We start from the raw sequence: 12258 nt of genomic DNA, 5'->3' as shown, positions 1-12258 counted from the left end.
GACCAGCATGACTGCATGAGGTGCCGTTACCTTCCTGCAGAAGTGGTACCTATTGATCTACTCACATTTACATGTTTTTGAACTGCTAGGTTGACAGTGGCTAACAGTGGGAGCCCACTCTGCTCCTCAGATATGAGCTGTCAACCTTTTGGTCAGCAAGTTCAGCAGCTCAGCAGTTTAACCTGCTGCACTACCAGGGGGTCCAATCCTCTATATCTCAAGGCATACTAAGGTTCATGGTGGAAGAACAAAAGAGTCCAACTGGGAAGCATGAGTTATTGTGTTTGGGGTGGAGATTTGAAAGGCTCTGAAATACAATTATTTTTAAAATTCACAATAAAGCACTTTTTAAAAGATAGGATGCCCTAAAGAAACTTACCATACACCAGGTTGGAGTTTTGTTGTTTTAGTTCTTGTACTATGTCGACCACCATTGCAAGGAATGATTTGTCTCTTGTATAACCTTTGAAGAAAGAACAAGAGCGAGGAGAGAGGTTGATTTTCAGTGAAAAGAAAACATACTTCCCTAAGCTTGGCTTCAAGATACAACACTGCTATCATCACAATTAGCATTTTACACTAACCTGCAAATCCCCTTTGCCAAGTGGGACTATTACAAGCAGCCAGAACTCTATCAACCTATCATCATCATCCTACTTTTTTGCACATAGAACTAAGACATAGAACTAAGAATTCAACATGCGTTTTACAGTAGACAGGACTGGAATCTGGTCCTCTTTTTCACAGGAAAAAGCATCTGAATTCATTCATATATGACTCTGACTTCAGAGCAGTAGTTGGAGTGAACCCACTTTTTCACTGCTAGGAAAAAATATGAAAGGAAGAATTGTCAAAGGCTTTCATGGCCGGAAGCACTGGGTTGTTGTGGGTTTTTCAGGCTGTATGGCCATGTTCTAGAAGCATTCTCTACTGACATTTCACAACCCACAAATCCACAAGTATTTTTAAAAAACTCTAAAATTATAACAGCAAATAAAGAACAAAACTCAAACACAGGGGAACTCCAGAGAAAAAACAATCAGGCACAGCTAATCAACTCTCAACAAAGGATTCTCCCAGGCAGTAACAAGCCACACCTAAAAACTGTCAGGCCATTAAATGCTAATCAAGGTGGCCAATTGAAACATTCACACCTACCTCCAAAAGACAAGAGTTTTTTCTCCCACCCTGGACTTTCCACAGATATATAAACCCAAATTTCCTAGTTTCCAACAGACCTCACAACCTCTGAGGATGCCTGCCATAGATGCAGGTGAAACAGCGGGAGAGAATGCTTCTAGAACATGGCCATACAGATGGAAAACCTGCAACAACCCATTAATGAAAGTGTTTCTCAGGTGTACTGGAAGTCACAACCATCAAAGAGACGACAAACAACTTGTGGCTTTAAAAGCAAATGAGAGAAATGTATGCAACATAAGGCTATCTAATGCTATTAATTATGATGGCTAGACATTATTTCTAGTGCAGGTATGTCTGTACCAGTAATGTCTGAGGAGCAAGAAATTGCTTTTCTCTCATATCCTGCTTATGGGCTCCTCATGTTATCTGGTTGTCCTTTATGTAGAAAAGAATGCTGGACTACATAGACTTTTGCCCTTAGTATGTCTTTTATTGTGTTCTTATCTACCAATGACCCCATTGGTGCAAAAAATTGTGCAAGGTCCAATGGAACCATCTCAACTACTTCCTACCACTATGAAATGGGAGTTAAGTGAACACAGTATGTACATGGCAGCTCAACGTTATTTCTCATGTGGCAACCTTCAACTTTAGCAGGACTAGCAGGATGAAGTTTGGACCATCAAGAAGAAGTACAATGCAACTGCTGTAAATTGCTTTGGAAAGATTACTTGAGTAAATAATTTACACGTCTAGTAATGATTCTTCTAGTACATATGGATAACTTGCAACCTTTGACTGGTATAGCTGTTCCCTGGAATATCTTTGGGAGCTTATTCTACTTTTTTTTTCACAATACAGTTGATCAGTTCTCAGCAGGAAATCTGTTATCAGTAGGAGCCACGGTGGTGCAAGAGGTTAAACCCTTGTGCCGGCTGGACTGCTGACCCAAAGGTAGGCATTTTGAATCTGCAAGAAGGTGTGAGCTCCTGTCTGTCAGTCCAGCTTCCCATGTGGAGACATGAGAGAAGCCTCCCACATCCAGACGTCCCCTGGGCAACATCCTTGCAGACAGCCAATTCTCTCACACCAGAAGCAACTTGCAGTTTCTCAAACCGATCCTGGCACCAAAAAAAAAATGAACTAAGCTTTCTTTGTTGTGGGCCCCATCTACACTGCCATTATAATGCTGACTGAACTGGATTATATGGCAGTGTAGACTCATAAAGTTCAGTTCAATGCAATTCAATCTATATTATATGAGTCTCCACTATAATATAATACTAATAATAATACAATATAATAATTATATATTTCATTTTACATATAATATTACAATATAGTGGTGTAATACAGTATGAGAATGTATGTTACTAATATTGTAGTATGCTAATAATATAATATATTGTATTTACATATAACTTGTAAGCCACTCTGAATTCCCTTCGGGGTGAGAAGGGCAGCACATAACTGTCGTAAATAAATAAATAAATAAATAAATACACTGATCATATAATCCAGCTCAAACTGGACATTATATGGGGCTGTGCTCTGACATACTTGAAAAGCCCTCCCTCCGAATACGTGGGGCTGCCCTTGAAAGTGGCCCGGAAATTTCAATTGGTACAACGGGCGGCAGCCAGGTTACTAACCAGTGCTTCTTACAGGGAGCGGCCAATCCTCCTGTTTAAGGAGCTCCACTGGCTGCTGTTCATTTTCCGGTCCCAATTCAAGGTGCAGGTTCTTACCTACAAAGCCTTGAACAGTTTGGGACCCGCCTACCTGCGTGACCGCATTTCTGTGTACGAATGATCTCTTCAATCATCTGGAGAGGCCCTGCTCGTGCTCCCACCTGTATCGCAGGCATGATTGGTGGGGACGAGGGAAATGGCCTTCTCGGTGGTGGCCCCTCGACTCTGGAACTTGCTCCCCAAGGACATCAGACATGCCCCAACTCTGGCAGTCTTTAGGAGGAGCCTGGAAACGTGGTTGTTCTAGTGTGCCTTCCCAGAATAAGGAAATACCCTCAGCAATATGTCCCTAAATGCACTTTATCACTGATTTAGGACTGTCTGCGCGCCCCATCTCTACCTGAAAACTCTATCCCAGTTATATCCTACCTTGTCCATGTTCAGCATTATTTTTTTTTAATTTTAAATTATTACATTTGGCCTGGCCATAGGTTTTAAATGCATGTTGTTATTGCTACTGTTTATTGTTTACTTTTGTTTATGAGATTTAATTTAACTGTTGTACTAATTGTTTTCTTATTGCTTTTACTGTTGATGTACTTTGGACTCGGCCTCATGTAAGCCGCACCGAGTCCCTTGGGGAGATGGTAGCGGGGCATAAATAAAGATGATGATGATGATGATGATGATGATGATTATATCCTTGCTCAGCAGGCCAACAAGAATAGATCCGTTACTATTGTTCACAATGGATCACTATTGTTCACTGATCACTATGAGCAGGAGTAAAACAGCCGTTTCCAATGAGGTTGGAATACAGAGACATTAAAACTCCTCCTTTTCCTCCAAGCTATTTGATTAATTCCTGAGGGGACAACAGTTTAACGTCTTGAATAAGGATCACTGCATTGATTCAGATGCCAGATGAAAGCCAAAGGTCATTATGAGTGGGGAATTTTGGGGTTATAGGCATAAAAAGCAACTTGTCCAAGTACTAAGAACACTGAGTGCTGCTTTGAGGGAACGTGCATTGAGTACATACTTATGTTTGCTGATAAATACAATTAATTAATTGGAAACAAAAGAGGCTTTAAAAAGAACTGAAACAACAAATCTCCCAACTGTTCAGAACGGACAAGATAGCAAGAAGGCATACCAGGTCAGCTGCTTACACTTTGTACAAGGCCCTGCTGGGAAAAATGCTCAAACATAGGGAAGCCTGCCAGCATGCTCGATCTGTATTAATACAATTTTGTAACAATAAACAGGGAAATTCTGACTGCCAGGCTTCCAGATGTCTAGGCAAGTATTCAGGAACAAGGATCATCAGGATGCGGTGGTGTAACAGCTGCATTTTAGGCCAAGACTTACTCAAAGAACCCAGGACAGAGAATACGTAAGTCAAGCCATATCTGATTCTAATTTGCTACCCTGACATTAAGTCTACTCATATCCGACTCAGGGGTTGGTGCTTATCTCCATTTCTAAGCCAAAGAGCCAGTGTTGTCTGTAGACACTTCCAAGATCATGTGGCCTGCATAACTGCACGGAGCGCCATTACCTTTCTGCAGAAGCAGTATCTATTGATCTACTCACATTTGCATCTCTTCAAACTGCTAGGTTGGCAGAAGCTGGGCCTAGCAGTGGGAGCTCACCCCGCTTCCCGGAATTGAATCACCAACCTTTCAGTCAGCAAGTTTAGCTGATCAGCGGTTTAACCCACTGCGCCACCAGGGAGTCCTTTGCTTCTGTGATAGGACTCCTTAAAAATATAGCTCTCCACAACACAACAACCCCAAATACAGACACAAAGTAGTACTTTAAATAATCTTCTGGAGTAGCTTTAGGTCAGACACAAAGGAAGGCTAAAAATTGAAAATAAAGGGTAAAAAAAACAACTATGGAGGTCGAAAACTATTTAGCACGGATGGTCTTCTTGTTGTTCTTGGAATCCAAAATATTGGCCTCGGTAAGCCCAGCCAAAAGTCTAACAGCATCTTGGAAGGCTACAGATTCCTCACTCCATTTCAACTTGCTAATGATTGCAAGTGGTGGAAAAACACTTTCGCTATCCAAGCTTCAGTGACTATTTCATTATTTTGCAAATTAACATTTTCCACAGGGGGAAAAAATGACACATGTTTTCAAAACGAATGGAACCTGTTTATGCTGAAAATTCATTGCTCCATCAGCAAAATCCCATCCACTATTATTATATATCTCCTTTACCACCAAGGATTCCATGGAAACTAGAAGAACAAATAATTTGTCAACTGTGCAATACCCTTCATGGCAAAGTACCCTTTATGGGTAATAATTCTCGACCTGTATCATTAAATTTTCTTGTTATCTCTGTCTTCAAAAATGCTTCCTTTCTTGGGGAAGTTCTATAAATCAATAAGGCAATCAATTTGATCCAACAAAGTTTAGAAACAGCTTTTTTTTTTTACTGCAGTAAGGAATATTTAAAAATGAATATTAAAAAACATGCAATGTATGCAAAGGGGTCAAAAATGTTAATAATCTGCAAAAATATATGAGAGAAAATGGTATTTTGCAGAATGAAAAGCTTGGTTTGGAGTTTGTGAGAAAGTATTTATTTTTTCCAAAAATACTGTATTTCCCTCCTTTGGCCTTACTTACTTATTTTATTTATTTATTTATTTATTTATTTATTTACTGTGCTTATAGACCGCTGTTCTCAGCCCAGGGGCGACTCACAGCGGTGTACAACATGGAGGGATAGGTGCAAATTACAAGACATAATCTAACAACAACTAGTAATATCAAAAACATCGTCATCAACAGCATCAACATCAACAATCTCAATATCAATAATACAAAAATACAAAAATACAAAAAGTCATTCGCATTGTCTCACCGTTAAACCACAATCCAATATCGTTTCCGTTGTTCCATTCCTGTCGTCATTACCAATTTATTGCACTTCTAGTTCGAACGCCTTCTTGAACAGCCGCGTCTTTAGTTTCTTTCGGAATGTCATCAGAGAGGGTGCCCGTCTGATTTCCGCGGGAAGGGTGTTCCACAGATGAGGAGCCACCACCGAGAAGGCCCTGTCTCTCGTCCCCGCCAGGCGTGCCTGTGAGGCAGGCGGGATCGAGAGCAGGGCCTCCCTGGACGATCTCAAAGTCCTCGTGGGCTCATAGGCCGAGATGCGGTCAGATAGGTATCTTGGGCCGGAACCGTTTAGGGCTTTATAGGCCTACGCCAGCACCTTGAATTGAGCTCGGTAATGAATCGGCAGCCAATGGAGCTGGTACAACAAGGGCGTTGTATGCTCCCTGCGTGCCGCTCCTGTTAGTAACACGGCTGCCGCATGCTGTACCAGTTGAAGCTTCCGGGCCGTCTTCAAGGGCAACCCCACGTAGAGAGCGTTGCAGTAGTCTAAGCGGGATGTAACCAGAGCGTGGACTACCGTGGCCAAGTCAGACTTCCCAAGGTACGGGCGCAGCTGGCGCACGAGCCTAAGCTGTGCAAATGCTCCCCTGGTCACCGCCGAGACCTGGGGCTCCAGGCTCAGCGATGAATCCAGGATCACACCCAAGCTGCGAACCTGTGCCTTCAAGGGGAGTGCGACCCCGTCCAGCACAGGCTGTAACCCTATACCCTGTTCGGCCTTGCGACTGACCAGGAGTACCTCTGTCTTGTCTGGATTCAATTTCAATTTGTTCGTCCTCATCCAGACCGTTACAGCGGCCAGGCACCGGTTCAGGACCTCGACAGCCTCCTTAGTAGCAGGTGGAAAGGAGTGACAGAGTTGGACATCATCTGCGTACAGATTTATTATTTATTTATTTATTTACAGTTCTTATATTCCGCCCTTCTCACCCCGCAGGGGACTCAGGGCGGATTACAGTCAACACATATATGGCAAACATTCAATGCCAGTTTTGACAAACAACGTTTAACACACAAATACACCAAGGCTATTTAACTTTTTTCTGGCCGCCAGGGGAGCTGCTGCTTTTCATCGTCCATCAATGACACCGATGAAGTTCTTCCGCATTCCACATTCCCCGGAGTCTTTTTTCTTTATGGCCTCATAAATTAGTTAAATTTAGCCTCCCACACAAGGTGGTGCCTTATTTTCCTACTTGACAGATGCAACTGTCTTTCGGGTTGCAAAGGTCGACAATGGGCTACACAATGGCTGGACACCCACTCCAGCCCGGGCTGGCTGGAGATGACACCGCACCCCGAAACTCCGGATGATCTCTCCCAGCAGCTTCATGTAGATATTAAACAGCATGGGGGACAGTATTGAGCCCTGTGGAACCCCACAAGTCAAAGGTTGTGGAGTTGAACAGGTGTCCCCCAATAACACCTTCTGGGTGCGGCCTTCCAGGAATGACCGGAGCCACTGTAAAACAGTGCCTCCGAGACCCATCTCCGCAAGGCGCCCCAGAAGGATACCGTGGTCGACGGTATCGAAGGCCGCTGAGAGGTCCAGCAGCACCAACAGGGACACACTCCCCCTGTCGAGCTCCCAGCGCAGATCATCCACTAAGGCGACCAAGACTGTCTCGGTTCCATGTCCCGGTCTGAAACCAGACTGTGCCGAATCCAGATAATCCGTGTCTCCCAAGAATACCTGGAGTTGTGAGGCCACCACGCATTCCAGGACTTTGCCCAAAAAGGGGAGATTGGAAACTGGCCGAAAGTTGTCAAATTTAGAGGGGTCCAGTGATGGTTTTTTCAACAGCGGTTTTATTATAGCTTGTTTTAAGCTCGCTGGAATCTCGCCTTCCCGAAGGGAGGCGTTAACCACCACCTTAACCCACTCAGCCAATCCCCCTCTGGCCTCCTTTGACAGATCTGGCGTTCAACAGCACCACCTTCAATCCAGAGGGACCGCCAACCTGGTTACACCAATTTACCGTTAGGAGACCGGTTTGGAATTACTAATGAAGTTATACGATCCGAATTAGGCCGAATTAATGGTCTCCTTTTCCCGCATCTCCCCTTCCCCACCACGACTTCTATGGGGGCCCCTCGGCTAGTGGAACACCTCCCCTCCTCCATGCCGCAGTCCCACTCCATGACCTTAACTTCTGTTCCATTATTGGTTGTTTGGTTTGTTAGAATCTTGCTTTGCCATATTCCCCCATTTCCTTTATCCCCCCTCCCCACCTTACTATCTTCCACGGCCTCCAGCCCGTTTCATCCCTTGCCCCTTCCACAGGTTATTAACACCACAGACAATAAATATAGGGGAATAGGGTACCACATGGGTAATGATGGTAGACACTTAATAGAATTTACAGTATCGGAAGTGCAGTAAGCGTCACAGTCGTGTGCAAACTGGAGCAGTTCATAAAGTGCAGTTCTTAAAGTGCAAGGGAGACCAGAGTCTAGCGTTAAGTGCTATCTAAAGTGCGGCATGGAGGGATTAGAGTAGCTAAAGTGCTGAGTTGGAATTAGCAGCAGATAGGGCAAGGGTGCAGTAAAGTGCTACAGTGGACGATTTGTAAACAATACTATAAGGGTATTGATAAACAGATATCAGTTGGTAAGGTTATTGTGGTTCACAGATGTAAGTGATGGACGGTTGATGTAAATCAGCGAATGGGTCTCTTAGTCTCTTACTTACTTAGGCGGTCCCTCGTTGTCTGAGTATGATGGCCTTCCAAGTGCAGTGTCTTGGCAGTGGGTACACAGGTGACTGTAGAGCCCTATTCTTGACCTGCATGTTCTTCCACAGTGTGGACATTGGTTTTCAGGTGGAAGATGGTCCTGGTTAGGGTTGGCTTGACACACCTTCCTCTTGGCATGTTTCTCCCTTTCGCCTTCCATTCATGCTTCTTCAAATTCCACAGCACTGCTGGTCACAGCTGACCTCCAGCTAAAGAGTTCAAGGGCCAGGGCTTCGCAGTTTTCTGTGCCTGTGCCAGTTTTAAAGTTAGCTTTAAGCCCCTCTTTAAATCCCCTTTCCTGTCCATTAACATTCTGCTTTCCATTCTTGAGTTGGGAGTAGAGAGTTGAGAGACGGTAATCGGGCATTCGGACAATGTGGCCAGTCCAGCGGAGTTGATGGCATAGAAGCATCATTTCAGTGATGGTGGTTTTTGCTTCTTCCAGCACACTGACATTTTTCTGCCTGTCTTCCCAAGAGATTTGCAGGATTTTTCAGAGGCAATGCTGATGGAATCATTCCAGGAGTTGAGTGGGATATCTGTAAACAGTCCACGTTTCACAGGCAAATAACAGGGGAGGATAATGGCTTTATAAACAAGCACCTTGGTATTCCTACAGATGTCCTGGTCCTCCAACACTCTTTGCTTCATTAGGAAAAATGCTGCACTCACAGAGCTCAAGCGGTTTTGTATTTCAGTGTCAATGTTGACTTTTGCGGAGAGGTGGCTGCCAAGGTAGCAGAAATGGTTTTATACTTTATTGGAAGAAACGTTTCCCCAGAATACTCTAAATATTTTGAGTTATTTAGCAAGCATAAGTTCAAACAAAAACAATTACTAACCTGTAAGTACGTAGTCATAATGGTTCACATTGTTCAGTTTTAGTCCCTCATACAATTCATGAAGTTCATCTGAATTTAACACCTGCCCTTTCCAGTGATCATAACCTGAATGAAAAAGGAAAGCAAGCAAGGTTAAAATCACAACTTGACAATGCAACACACAAGTCGAACTTCACAATAACACAGTGTACCCAAAATCCATTGGATGTCGAACTTCCATTATATACAAATTTAGTAAATTAGTGTCTCTTACATAAAATTGCAAAGCAAGATTTACTTTTTGAGGTTTGTTTTTTTCTTTTTAGAATATTTTAAGTCATGGGTGGTGGAATCTATGGATACAGAACCCAAGGGAAGGGTGAGTCAACTGTATTATATTATTGCGAAACAGATTTCTCATGAAACTGTTCAAAACATGTGGACTTTGGACTACCTTACTGAACCACAAAGGCAGTCAACTGGGAGGCTAGGAGATAGTATTAACTTCTGTGGAGACCTGGGACAGGTAGGTGAAGCTCTACCAAAAAATGTGGCCAAAATGCTCCAAAGGCCCCTTGAGAGCATTTTGAGGTAAACGATTTCTGCCTACTATACAACACAGGCCTTGCTCTTAGCAACCACCATAAGCAAAAGATATCACCACCATTGTCCTCTAAGCATAAATAAAGTTCTACAAAAAACTGATAGTACTATTCAGGCTTGGGTTGCTCCAGATTTGCTGTACATAGAAACATTAAGTAGAGAACAGGGAGTAAAAGGGTTCCTTCATGCCCACTATATGAAGCAGAAATTCAGGAGAAGAGTCCTCATAAGAGCAGCTCTCAGTCAAGTGCTATCATTAACAGAATTTAATAATTCACTAAAGGCACTCAAGGAGAGCATATCCTTGGAGAAGAGCAGGTTTCCCTCTCACTTAACCAAGGAATCTGTTGTTGGAAAGAGGTAACCGTTACTGACAACCTAGCTGTATCACTAATGAATTAACAACCCACACGGTCCTGCATAGACTTCTTTTTATAACAACTATAATCTGTTGCATTAAGTAAGTCTAGGCCATGTCTACACAGACAAACAAACACACACACACACACACAACAAAAACAACCCAGACTCCCAATCAGCTGCTGTAGGGCGTCCACATGGCTCATGGCTGGAGTGATTTCAGAGTTTCAGAGGTGTGGGCAGTCAGATCAGGCTGGATTCAGGCCAATCTACTCTCCATATCTCCAATTGTGCATTTCTGGCAATGCTGAACCATGGCATCCAGTCTTGCAACCAAAAATGTGACATTGACAGCAACCCTCTGCCGGAGAACAATTTGCTGATGAAGACACTGTGGTTGTAGGAATGACCACAATGCCCCCTTGTTCTGGCTGGCTGTGTGGTGCTCCTGGGCTGTCTTGGAGCTGGTCTGTGCATTTTCTTGTTTAGGTTGTGCCAATTACTAGATTTCTTGTTTAGGGAATTCTTTGCAGCAGGCAGTGGCAGACAACTCAACAGCTTGAGAAACAGACATCCATGAACTCCCATCTAACACTCCCCATATTGAAAAGCTGCAGAACTTTCTTTGAATTGCCTCAAGGATGATGAGATCTGAAAAGGGAGGGTGTGGGCACAAGTATGCATGTATATGTGTGCATTTAAAAGGAGATTAATGGGATTTGAAAACAGTAAGTGGTTTGAAAGTTCTTCTAAACCCGTGGTTCCCAACCTTTTTTGACCAGGGGCCACTTTGACCAAGAACCACTCTCCAACATTAGTACCAAAAGGGTTACAAATCTGTTTTTGGTCAAGTTTAGATTCAGTTTAGTTATTTGAGGTGCCGATTCCAGAAAATTGCATTGGATAGACCACATCAGCTCTAGTTTCTGATAGAGAACATATGCCATCCAGTAGTCATCATCTGCTCTCCCACAGAAAACCATATTTAATCATCCTTGGACTATAAGAGGGTTTTGCGAGACCAGCCACTCTTGTTGCAAAGGTATAGTAATGGTGAGGCCACAGACTATATTTTAGTTTCATGTGGACCACTGGTGGTCCATGGATCACAGGTTGGAAACCACTGTTCTAAGTATACTGGGGAAAGAACCAATGTTAGATTCATGGCACTTACTACTACTACTACTACTACTAATAATAATAATAACTTTATTTTTATACCCCGCCTCCATCTCCCAAGACAGGACTCGGTGTGGCTTACATGGGGCCAAGCCCAGTTGACAGTTAAAACATTACACTAGAAAATTCAATAATCAATACAAAAACAACATAAGCGACATTATAACAACAATAAACAAGCATCAGGAACAACCGTCAATAGTATAAATTCAAGACTCATTGTAGGAGGATGGTCTGGTGCACAACAATTTAAAGGTAGGTCTAATGAGTAAAGTGCATAGGTGATAAAGCAGCAAATGGATAAGATAATTACAACTAGATAATTACAACTTTGGATAGGAAAGTAGTAAGGTGCAAGGACAAGACTTAGGTCATAGATATGGCCAGCTGTCCAGGGAACTATCTAATCAAATGCACACGGAGTATCTACATCTTTAGTTCTTTACGAAATGTGGATAGGGAGGGTGCTAGCCTAATCTCCCTGGGGAAGGAGTTCCAGAGCTGGGGTGCCACAACCAAGAAGGCCCTTTCTCTGGTCCCCACCAACCGCACCTGAGATGGGAGTGGAAGCGAGAGGAGAGCCTCCCCAGAAGATCTTAGAGATTGCGTAGGCTCGAAGGGAAAGATGTGGTCATGAAGACAGGCAGGTCCCAAGTCGTTTAATGTTTAATGTCTAGTCTAAAATGAGAATACTGTGGATATATCAAAAATATAAACCATGTAGGACCAGCAATTAATATTGCAGTGTAAAAAACTGCTCCTGCCCAGGTTTTCATACCCTGTTTTTTTTTTGGGGGGGGGGGGGAG

General features: G+C 43.2%; 1 protein-coding gene across 1 annotated transcript in view; it reads right to left on the bottom strand.

Moving 5' to 3' along the window:
* Positions 1-12258, bottom strand: part of PDXK (pyridoxal kinase) — a 77516-nt gene that overhangs the window by 19044 nt on the left and 46214 nt on the right. Inside the window, exons 3-4 of the mRNA XM_067466722.1 lie at positions 9331-9435; positions 380-463 (exon numbers count right to left, since the gene is read on the bottom strand). Of these exons, the coding sequence (XP_067322823.1) occupies positions 380-463; positions 9331-9435 (189 nt within the window). The remainder of the gene's footprint in view (positions 1-379; positions 464-9330; positions 9436-12258) is intronic.

Source organism: Anolis sagrei, chromosome 3 (assembly GCF_037176765.1).
Source record: "Anolis sagrei isolate rAnoSag1 chromosome 3, rAnoSag1.mat, whole genome shotgun sequence".
NCBI classification, from domain to species: domain Eukaryota; kingdom Metazoa; phylum Chordata; class Lepidosauria; order Squamata; family Dactyloidae; genus Anolis; species Anolis sagrei.
Note: the sequence above shows the minus strand (reverse complement) of the source record. Positions and strands in the feature narration are given on the sequence as shown.